General features: G+C 47.4%; 1 protein-coding gene across 2 annotated transcripts; it reads left to right on the top strand.

The window, feature by feature from the left end:
- Window positions 1-843: 843 nt before the first annotated feature.
- On the top strand, window positions 844-11,396 carry ANGEL1 (angel homolog 1). 2 transcript variants are annotated; one of them, XM_054276347.1, is made up of 10 exons: window positions 844-920; window positions 2,795-3,394; window positions 3,910-4,133; window positions 4,702-4,771; window positions 5,160-5,593; window positions 6,266-6,392; window positions 7,273-7,383; window positions 8,557-8,626; window positions 9,037-9,194; window positions 10,032-11,396. In XM_054276347.1, exons 2-10 carry the CDS (start codon window positions 3,028-3,030, stop codon window positions 10,199-10,201), a joined length of 1,731 nt encoding a protein of 576 aa, XP_054132322.1. In that variant the 5' UTR covers window positions 844-920; window positions 2,795-3,027; the 3' UTR covers window positions 10,202-11,396. The 2 variants fall into 2 exon arrangements, with proteins under 2 accessions (XP_054132322.1, XP_054132321.1); XM_054276346.1 differs by lacking the exon at window positions 844-920 and adding an exon at window positions 1,016-1,099.
- The last annotated feature ends 18 nt before the right edge of the window (window positions 11,397-11,414 follow it).

Raw genomic sequence — 11,414 nt, 5'->3', positions numbered from 1 at the left:
CAAGATTCCTCTGTTTCTTTTGTGGACACTGGCTTTTCACAGTGTGATTTTCTGCACATCAGTAAGTGTTTAATTTAATTATGACCCATGAGATGGCAGCTGGTCACCAGGAAGGGGGCAGTTTGGTAGCACTCATCAGTGCAAAATTCAGGGATAATATGAATCTTGACTTCATTGCAGGTACTCAGAGTTTGGAAGAAGGCTACTGAGATTATAAATCAGAAATGTGTATTTGGTGTTAAAAAGCTGTAGTGTGCTCAGCTCAACCTGTTTGCCTTCAGATGTTGAAAACATGTGATTGTGGAGTGAAGCACAAACGTTGAAATTCTGGACTTCAACCAGGACTTCGCTTTTCATATACAACTGCCTGGTTTCAGCACGTGATGGATCTCAACTTGCAAATGGCAGAGTACTCATAGCCAGGTGAGGACTGATTTTGCCAGCCTCTGATAACCTCTCAGCAGCACCAAGTGAGGGCACACTCCTGCTCTGCTGTCTCCCCCACCCCATCGCCACTGCCGCCTAGAGGTTGTGCGTTGCAAAACCTTAGCAATTATCGGTGCTGTTCGAAAAGCCTGTGCAACATCTGGAGCAAAAGGTGGCTTCCCAGGGGACAAGAAATCATGGAAATTTTCCTGTTTGTATTTCTGGAGAACAGGGGGTGAAAATTTTTGTTTGAAACCACAAATTTCAGGGTGGCGGAGCCATAAAGCAACCTTCACTCAGCCCAGGGTCACAGCTTCTGACCCCTCAGGCACAGCACGGCTGCCGGGCCCCTCGCAGGCTGCGCTCCTGCCTGTGCCCCACGCCGGCCGGGGCCGTCCCACCACGGGCCGCGGCCTCCCGGGAGCGGGCGGCCCTGGAGCGGCGCCCGGGGACGGCCAGGCCCGAGCCGGTGCGAGCCCCGGGGGCCCGACGCGGTGAGTGCCCGGGCAGGCCGGGCGCCGGCGAGCCCGCGCCGTGAGGCCGTAGCTGAGGCGGGGCCGGCGCGGCGGCGGGGCCGGGCTGGGGGCGGTGGAGGCCGGGCCGGGCGGCATGATCGGCACCGTGCTCTGCTACGTGCTGCTGCCGGCGGCGCGGCTCCTCCAGGCCCTCCGAGGTAACCCGGCCCCGAGCGGGCGGCGGCGGGAGCAGGGGGAGCTGCCGGGGGTGGCCCGGAGGGGCGGGGATGTCCCTCGCCGTCCCCCGCCCCGGCCTGAGGGGGTGCGGCCCGGCGGCCGGGGCCGGCGCAGCTGCCCCGGAGCTCCCCAGGCCCCGGCTCTAGGCAGATGGGGCGTGGGGCTGCCGGGCCGGGCCGGGCCGGGCCGGGGCTGCTGGCCCCGGGCAGCGCGGGGAGCTGCGTGCGTGGAGGGAACAGCTGCCGGCTGTTGTGCTGCAGAGGCAGAGTGCGCTTTGCGCAGGGGCTCCAGCTCCTGCCGCCAACCTGTTCTCCAGGCTGGGAGAGATACTTGGAGATGGGCAGCTCAGAGATCTGTGATCCCCCAAGGACCTGCGGGTGACTTCGTGGATGGACTTACGTTTTGTGTGCATCGCTATTTCACTTAGTTTCCCTAGATCCTGCTGCTGCTTTACAGTCCCTGATTACTGAGCTCATGTAAAGCCACCTTCCAGCCTGAACCTGTCCCTGGGCCTGTAGCAACTACTGGACTGGCACACTGTCTTTTGTCATAGTGAGCAGCGAGCTGACTCCTCTCAAATTCAGCTCCTATTGTGTATTAACAGGCTTTTGCAGGCACTCATCGTGCCTGGTCAGGGGCGTGTGGGAACATTACCTTGGTGTGTTGGTGTTTCTGACATTAATGAACTTAATTACAAACTGACAGAGAGGAGTATGGTTCTTAAAGCCCCATTTCTGACACATACAGAAAACTTTGACGCAAAAGATATAGTGAAACTATACATGAATGTTGCTGACTCCTCTATGTTACTGCTCTGGCTGACTGACAGGGATACAGAGAAAAAAGTGATTTGTAATCAACAGTAATTGCTAGTTAACAGTAGGGACAAGTGTCTGTGCAGAATTCATAGCGAAGGGTAAATGCCGTCTCTTGTATAGATGCAAGTGAAAAGAATCTCTGTCTTTTTCTACTTTACTGCACAAATATTACTGTGTTCAATGTTACATTAAAAACAGTTTAAAATGGTTTTATTTTTTTGCCACATGTCAGTCATTAGTTGATCTGTAATTCTTATCAAGATTTCTTCTGTGCATATACTCTCTCTAATGAGGCATATGTTGGTCCCTATGTGTCTTCATTTTTCATCTCTTAGTAACAGAATGGTTTTTCTTCTACAATGCATTCTTGTGATGTATTTTTACTCTCTTAGCTGACTGCTATTTCTTGCTCAGTCCCTGGAAAGAAACTTGCTCCAAAAGATGGTCTCCAAGACCTTAGCTTCTTAGCCCATGCATGATCAACTAACTTTTAGAGACTGCCTTTACATATGTTGCTGAGAGCTGATATTTCCACAAGGCCTTTCAGCTTGGCTGACTCTCTGTGCTGCTGCATGAGTTAGAATTGCATTCTCTAGATTTGATAAAGCCATTGCTATTGTGTGCAGTTTCAGTGGCTTGGACTAATATGACTGGATTTGGACTGTGGCTTAGCATTCTGGAGGAGGCAGGGGAAGTTATTTAGACTGTAACTGTTTTCCCTCAGAGAAATAATTTGTTTGGGGTACTATACTGAATGGTTGTATTGCACAGAGTTACAGCAAATGCGTTGGAATAAGAAAATAATGAGTAAGAAAGCATTTCTGGCTGTTTGATTTTGATTTTGTTTTTAAATGACAGATGCTTTCTTTACCTATCGAAAGAATGTGCTTCTGGCGAAGAGCCCGTCCACCCAGATAGAAGGTGTCTTTGCTGCAGCCAGAGGAAGATCAGTTCCAGAAGAGCAAGAAGCCCTTCTCCAGCAGTGGCTGGAGGAAGGAGCAGGGAATTTGCCAGCCAGTGAGAGTGTTCCAACAGTGAGGAAAGTATCAGTTACACTCACTAGTGACTGGTTAGAAGGTTCAGAGCTATTGATGACCAGCCTCAGTGACCTGAATACGTCTCCGGAGCTCACCCAGTGTGCTGATCAGCAGCACTTGGAGCTAAATGCCTTGGCTTCTTCAGAACTGCAAGATCATGCAGTGGCTGAACTGGCCAGATTACCACCAGAGGAAACAGTGACTGTAGCAGGCAGTGCCCCTTGGGCAGCTGTGGTCCCACAGACAGATCACCAGACAGCTGGCTGTGCTGGTATCAACGTGGAGGTGCTGAATGATGACCCAGCTGTGCTGGCCTGGAGTTTAGCATGTGATGCAGAGGCAGTGCCACCAGTGCTCCCAGCCCAGTCCATTCAGGAAGCGGTGCCATTTTATCCTGTCTCATCGGAGGTGCCCTACCATGGTCAGTGATGGCTCTGAATCTAATGTTTAGTTTGGGTTTGGCATTTGTAGTGAATGTGGTCAGGTTATTGTGTTTGGGCTTGCTGTCAGCAAGACATTGATTGCCCCTGCAGAGTTGACAGGATCTGCTAGTGAAAACTGTAAAGTGAGTTTTTGCTGAGGAGGGGCTGGTCACAGCTAGTGGTTTCTGTGCTGTGAGACTGTCTGGTCTGAATATCAATATATGTTCCTTACTGTTTTCAAATGCTGGCTTTGTACTCTAGGAAGCACTGAAAAGTGGGTCTGGTGTTTCAGTATGCTTGACTCTGGTCATGTGTTATGCCATCCCTACAGACAGCTATCCATAGATATCCAGAAAGAGCGCCTGAAAACCAGAGTGGGTGTGGGTTTGCTCAGAGGCTAGAGTGCCCTAGTTTGGGGAATGAGAATGGCTGTTCTCTGGGTCCCAGGGGAACCAAAGTATCAGCAAGGTACCTAGTGCCGCTGTAACTTTGCTTTTTTGTCTCTTGCACATAGAGATCTTATGGAGAGACTGGGAGGATCTTTCTGTCCAGCCCTGTGTCTTAGAGCAGGTCTCCAACACTCCCCTGTTTGAATTTCGAGTCATGTCTTACAACATCCTTGCCCAGGACCTGGTGGAGCAGGGCCTTGATCTCTATGTACACTGTCATCCAGACATCCTGAACTGGAACTACCGCCTTCCAAACCTTTTGCAGGAGATCCAGCATTGGGATCCTGATGTAAGTATGACTAAGCCCTCTCTACATCAGTGTCACCAGAATTCGAATTCCTTGTTTGATCTAACAGTATTAAGAAAAGAAAAAGATGGGGGCAAGTCCTAGGAAGATACTGCCTGCTTGGTAACTGGACATTGATTGGTCTGAGAGTGTGGACTTTCACAGACCATGTTTCTGGTGTCTGTCTTGCTTTGGTTGTAGAAACTAGTCATACTTTGATAGCAGGGCTTAACTTTTATAAACACCAGAAGTAGAGGAAGAAAGACCTGTCTTCTAAGGCAGTACAGGAGGAGAAGCCTGCATAGAAGAGGACTCCATGAATTTCTTATTCTTTGAGTCCTCTTTGTGGGATGAAGGATCTTTTATCTCATTGCTGGAAAACTGAATGATGTGCTACTGTGACCCAGAAAGTTAGTGCTTTTCATCTGGAAAGTACGGGACAGAGCTGCAGTGATGACATTTCTGTTTGGAGGGTTGGTGTGTGAATGCACTTTTCCACTTTCTTCCTTCCCCAAAACAAGGTAACTAGCGAATACTTGTGGAGCAAGTGAGGTCTCTGCCTTCCTTCCAGGTTCTGTGTCTCCAGGAGGTGCAAGAGAACCATTACTGGGAGCAACTGGAACCAACATTCAAGGAGATGGGTATGTCCTGCTTTTGTGGGTCTGTACATCCAGCTCATGGGACTGGCCAGCAGTGCTTCCTGCTTAACATCTTCAAAGCGCTCAGTTTCAAGAGACCTCTTCCTGTTTGCAGGTGGCTGCTGGCCCTACTTCTGAACTATCTGCCTAGACCTTTATCCTTTCTTTTGCAATTGATGCCTCTGAGTTGAAAGATCAGAATAACAAAACAGAGGGCCCTAGAAGGACAAGGAGCGAGGAAATACCTCCAATAATTAATAATAAAAGGTGGTTATTGGAAAAGAATTGGATATATTGCTGTACCCCAGTGTAGGAACCTTTTCTATACAGACTTGCTGAGCCTGAGGTAGTGACTGGATAAACCTTTTAATAGGTGCTGGTTTCTTTTCAGGCTTTGCTTGCTTCTATAAACGGAGAACCGGGACGAAGACAGATGGATGTGCAGTGTGCTATAAGCGCAGCAGGTTCCAGCTGATCAGTCTCAGCCCCATAGAATACTTCCGGCCTGGCCTGGACATCCTCAACCGGGATAATGTGGGCTTGGTGCTGCTGCTGCAGCCTGTGCTCCCAGAAGGTCTAGGTCTGAATGCAGTCAGTCCTCTGTGTGTGGCCAACACTCATGTGTTGTTCAATCCGCGTCGAGGAGATATCAAACTGGCCCAGGTGGCATTGCTGCTAGCAGAGATTGACAAAATTGCAAGAACTACTGAAGGCAGCTACTATCCTGTCATCTTGTGTGGAGACCTGAACTCTGTACCCGATTCTCCACTCTACAAATTCATCCGGAATGGTGAACTTTCCTACCATGGGATGCCAGCCTGGAAGGTAGTTGCCAGCCAGAATTGGGATTGGATAGCTCTTTATTGTCTGCTGCTAGAGAAATGCATGGCTGCATTCCTCCTCTTGTGAGGAAATAGTCTTAATACTGAATAAAATGATTCAGCAGTCTTCCCCAGTGTCTCCAGCGCTGCAGGGGAAAGAAGCAGACAAGTGCGTGCATGTTGTTTCCATCACTGCTCTTCTGGTTTCTCTTGGGGCACACTTGTGATAATAGATCACTTAATATCAAGTGGTTTTTTTCCTTTTCTATGGAATTTTTGTGCCTGTGTGACTGGAAGTGTAAGGAAATGCAACTCCACCAAGACTTACTGAAATTTTTTGTGGACGTTTGTTCTAAAAAAAGTTCGAAGTGGGTCTCTTGTGGTTGTCTTACTGTGTGTCTGTGATCAAATATATGGTTGTCATTCAAGCTAAATCATCACTTCAATAAGATACCTGTAAAGTATCTTGTCAGGTGACTTTTAGCTAATTATATCTGTCCCCTACAGCTGAAGGTTTACTATATCTTTACCATACTCTGAATAGCTTAGCTCATGCCTTTCTAAGAGGGCATTCTCCTGTCTTGCTCCTGGCAAGTGTATATATGTACATTGTCTATAGCTTGTGCATCTGCTCTCTGTCACTGATGGTTGCTCTCCTTTCCTGGCCTTCTTGCAGGTGTCTGGTCAGGAAGACTTTTCCCAGCAATTGTATTCACGGAAGCTGCTGGCCCCACTGTGGCCAAGCTCACTGGGTGTAACAGACAAGTGCCAGTATGTCACCCTGTGCCAGCCAAAGAAACCTGGTGAGCTCCAGTATTCACTGACAATATGAGTTTGCTGAGGATGGGCAGTTTGTGGGCCTTGCTGTCTCTCTGAGTAGCTTGGGCATGTGCTGCATGAGGAACTTGACAAAGGTTCTCTCCTTCTACTTTGTATATAAGTTAAATACATTTTTTTCCAGAACCTATTGGATTTCTGCCATTTTCTTTCTCTAGTGAGGAGCAGAATGTTCCTCTACCAGTAACACTTGCTCTATGTCTCTTTCATATTCCCAGACTTACACTTTTGTGCAGTTGTAAACTATGTTCAGCAGGCATTGCTTTAATCTCCGGGTGTTTGGGGTGTGGTTTTGGATAGTATTTGCAAACCACTGTAAAGAAATAATTCCTAAGATCCAGTTACAATCGTGCCTCTTCTCTGCATCCATTAAGAGGACTAAAAAAATGGAGCCCACACAAAATAGCTTTTGTTAAAATCTTGAATGTAGAACTTGTATTCTACAAGTTCTGATCTCCAGAATTCTACAACCCTGATCTCCAGAAATGTTTTTCTCAGCAGACATTTCCTGGAGTTGCACTAACTGATCTGCTTGAAAGTCCCTTGAACTTTTGGTGTCTCAGAGAGGATATTCTTACTTTGTGCTGACAATGACTCTTGCATCTGAGGGATAGGAATAGATGTGCTCTGTTCTTCTACTTTTACACATCTGTTCTACATGTAGGTTATCAGGTGATAACCTGATACCATTCTAGTCTCATGGTATCAGAGTGCTTGGGAACAAAAGCCTCTCTCAAACTAAAGAGCTCTAAGAGGCCCAAAGGTCTGAAATACAGGTGGTCACACCCTGGAGGTGTGACTTTGCTGCAGTTACTTTCTTCTTTTAATTGGTGCTTTTCTCTGCAGGGAGACGTGAATACAGCCGGGACTTCCTGCTGCAGTTCCGCTTTTGCGATGCTGCCTGTGAGCGACCGCCGCATCTGGTCCTCCTGGAAGGTGTGACAGATGCTAAACCAGGTACTAATGGGAGACTTTGCAACTTGTCACTCTCCTCGCTCAGTGGAGCCTCTCTTCTGAGGACAGACTGAGAGAGTTTGGACTGGAGAAGAGAAGGCTCCACTGAGGCCTCATTGTGGCCTTCCAGTACTAAAAGTGGGCTTATAAAAAATGAAGGAGAGTGACTATTTACACAAGCATATAGTGATGGGACAAGGGGAATGGTTTTAAACTTCCTAAAATACTTTACATAGAGGGTAGTAAGGCATTGGGCCAGGTTGCCCTGGGAAGTTGTGGATGCCACACCCCTGGAAAATGTTCAAGGCCAGGTTGTATGGGGCCCTGGGCAGCCTGATATAGTGGGTGACATCCTTGCCCATGGGATGGAGGGATGGAAGTAGATGGTCTTTAAGACCTCTTCCAGCCCAGGCCATTCTGTAACTGTATGATTCTATGATTTCAAGGTAAACATGAGGTGGAGGTAATGCCTGGTAAGGAAAGGGAAAGGCAGAAGGGTGCCTTCTGTGACCATGATTAGATTTCATGAGAGCTCAGAGAAGTACACTTTCCTCCCTCATACACACTGACTGTGTTGTTTGAGATGCATGGATATTCAGCTTCTTGAAGCTCTTTCCTCTAAACTTCTTTTAAGCTGAAACAGATATGTATATTTCTTTTTTCTGCTTCAAGACTTTGGTGGCAGAGAACAACCTGAATACTGTAATGATACACGATGGTCCCAATATAGATGTCTCAGGAAGCTGGTACCCAGTAGACATTCCTGCACCTCTGGGCCTTGTGGCATGGCTGGTTCTGCTTTCTCCTTTTCTTTTCTGCCTTTCTAGACACCGTTTGAGTAAGCTGTAGGCTAAGACAAGCAAACTTTGTTTTGAGAGCAAATGTTGAAATACCCAGGACTTTGGTAATATTGAATGCTTTAAGGACATGTCCTCAGCAGGACAGAATATGAGTTCTCAGTTGTTTGCACTGATCTGCTCTAGAGATGCTCCTGTTAGTCTTACAGCTTGTGTTTTCTTTGCATATTTTCCTTTATGATATTCATGACTCGAAGCTATCTGCTCTTCTTGGGCAAAAAGATTCATTTGGTTTCAGGAGAAGCTTCTCAGACTTGGGATGAGCAGCCTGTTCTGGGATCTGTGTAGGTCTGGCTGGAATCTCTTTGCTCCTTTGCAGACCGCCCTGCACACTGGCCCAAGCCTGCTGCCATGGTGAAAGACCCTGATCCTCAGCCATTCGTCCCAAGGTAACTTGGTGCACCTTCAATGGCCACAGTCTTCAAACTCAGCCTTGTTTTCCTGAAAATCTGGCTGAAAAAAAGACTGAAGTAAATGTGAGAGAGAAAGAGGGTAAGGAGGGCTATCTGGAAGAGCTAGGTCCACTCAGGATTGTCCCAGGAGCAGGATGCTGTTCTGTCAGCAGTATGTTGGTGAGAATGAAGGGTATAGGCATATACAGGACTGGGTATTGAAGGCTAAGGAAATTCAGAGTCTGTCTTGCTTTGGTGTAAGCGGAGCGAATAGTTCTGAAAGATTTTATGTGCGCATAAAGTAGGGGTAGTTCAGACAGTTGCATCAGCAAGGGAACATTCAGCTGTGACTGCAGTACCAAAAAGGCATAATTCTCTTTCCTTTCTTGGTGGCTGTTTGTGTGCAGGTGTTCAGGTGTTATCCAGCATGGCCTCAACCTGACCTCTGTCTACAGCCACTTCTTGCCACAGAGGGGACGCCCAGAGGTCACAACAATGCCCATGGGGCTTGGAGCCACTGTTGATTACATTTTCTACTCAGCAGAGCCTGTGGAGAACAAGGCGGGTGAGTGTGGCAGTGCAGGGCTTATCCCTGTGACATTGGAAGAGGACTGTGAGACAGGCCAGATGGGCAGTGCTTTTCGTTAGCTGGTGGATCTACAGGATCTGTCTTTGAAATAATACACAAGGTGGAAGTAACATTTGCTCATGTACCATGAGAAGACACTGTTTATCTTTGCTGTGAAAAAAATGAGGCTGCTTACATTCATTTAGACTTCTGAGGAAGCTAGAACAGAATAGATTCTTTTCTTCTGTATAAGTATCTTACCTGTGCTCCTGATAACAGGCAGTGCTGGGTCCTGAGTTCAAGGCTTGGACTTCTGGTCACTCTGAGACCACATGCTTGCTGTTCTTGGAAGGAGATGACTTCGGTTCTTTTCCAGTGGCACCTTCTCTCTGCTGCCTGAAACAGGAATTCTGTTCATGAACGACTGCATGTAAATGCATCCAGGAACTCTCTTGGAGCTGATTTGGGTCATGTCAGAATCAAGTTTGGGGAACCAGTTAGGAATGAAGAGATTAATTCCTCCTCAGGGGGGAATCTGAAGCTATTGCTAGGCCACAGATCAAGAAAGGAACTTCTCATGTAAGCAACTACCTGGTGAATTTAGTGTATTCTTGCTTCCTATGCCTGCAAGTATATGAAACCATGAACAGCAGTATTGTAGGGAGCACCCTGCTTTCACATCTAGGCTCAAGGGTGCATGTGGTGTTTGTGCAGGCAGTCTTCATTTATCAGGGAAAGAACAGGAGAGGATTGACAAGCATCCCTCTGTGAGTGTGTAGAGTTAATCTGTGGTGCCAGTCTCTGGTTGATTTTTCTTCCCATTTTCTTTGTCAGGTCGCAGGCTGTACAAGGATGGAGCCCTGAAGCTGCTTGGCCGTCTTTCTCTTCTCTCTGAGGATGTCCTCTTGATGGCAAATGGCTTACCAAATCCTTTTTGTTCATCTGATCATCTCTGCCTGCTGGCTAGCTTTGGCTTGGAGATCTCCAGCCTCAGAGAGAGTTAGTGTTGGTTCCCTTTCCCTAAAGAAAAGTTGTTCTGAATACAGCGGTCGAGACTCTGGATTGCACAACCTGCTTGCAAGAAAACCCTTTTCCTTGTCATGCCCTAAAAGTCCTTTTCTCCCCTCACACCCTCACTAAATGCAGGGATGGGAGAGTTGGAGCACTTTTTGCATTGGTATTTTCTGCATCTCTGCAAACCTGAGCTGTGTTCCCAGTGGGCTGATAGGTGTATTCAGGCATTGGCATCTCTTTAAGAGATCCTTGTTCCACTGCCTTGGTTAGCAGGTGTTTTTGTGCTGCAGGAACCAATAATGCCCATGGTTATTTGTCCCTGTGTAAGATTTTCAAGGAGCTGGAAAAGAGAGGGGCAATGCTATCTGCTTTTGGTTAGTTTAATTGCTACCAAGGAGCATGGACTGTATATGCCAATACTCTTTTACACCAAAACAAGTTCTTTTCATTCTTTTAATTTCTCAGTAATAGTTCAGTACTTTCAGGGCTAGTTGTTGTGTTGCCTTTTAGATTGGATCTGCTAACTGCTTAGAAATGTCTTTTACTTAATGATCTGTAAGGGCTGACTTGCTGACAGAAGGGTTTGTGTGGTGTAACAGTTTCTACAAGAAATTGCTTGCTGTGACTAATGGACCAGGGAATGGGATTGCCAGGAATGGAACCAGGGGTTCTACAGAGCCACTCACAGCAGCTCTAGAGCTGCAGCAAAAGCCTAGAAGCCTTGGGGAAGGCTTCCTTCCTTTCTAGCGGTCTCAGAATGGTACCTAATATGTCATTTTTAGCAAAAATATTTAGGACCCTCACAGTGAATATCCTGTGGAAAAAATTACCCTGTAAGGCATGATTACCCCAGAAGGCTATAACTCTGGTTGTCCCAAAAGAGAGATGAAGATGGAAAGCATGTGAGAGTCAGCAGAGCCGTCATATGGAAGAGCTGGTCTTGTCACTTGCCCTGTTCTTTGTGCACTCCCTATTGCAGTCAGCCTGCCCAGGGGTCAATAGCCAACCTTCAGTATCCATCTCCTGTGCCAGACTGAAGTCTATGCTGCATCCTTCTGCACCCAGCCATGTGTAGGTGTAGATAGAACCCTTAGGATCAACTCCTGACTCTTGACATGTGTTGGGAGGACGGGGAGGGCTGTGTAACTTGGACCCAGACTGCAGTCACTTGGATCCCAGTGTACCTTTGGTGTCCTGCTTTTT

Source organism: Melozone crissalis, unplaced genomic scaffold, assembly GCF_028551555.1.
Source record: "Melozone crissalis strain CALT ecotype California unplaced genomic scaffold, PUWL_Pcris_2 ptg000018l_1, whole genome shotgun sequence".
Taxonomy (NCBI): domain Eukaryota; kingdom Metazoa; phylum Chordata; class Aves; order Passeriformes; family Passerellidae; genus Melozone; species Melozone crissalis.
This window is presented reverse-complemented; position numbering and strand designations above follow the sequence as displayed.

Bases quoted from the DNA above. Each gene is read 5' to 3' on its own strand.
- ANGEL1 (XM_054276346.1), top strand. From the start codon at position 1,036: ATGATCGGCACCGTGCTCTGCTACGTGCTGCTGCCGGCGGCGCGGCTC. The intron at 6,393-7,272 runs GTGAGCTCCAGT...TTTTCTCTGCAG, and splicing joins GTGCCAGCCAAAGAAACCTG to GGAGACGTGAATACAGCCGG. The intron at 7,384-8,556 runs GTACTAATGGGA...GCTCCTTTGCAG, and splicing joins TGTGACAGATGCTAAACCAG to ACCGCCCTGCACACTGGCCC.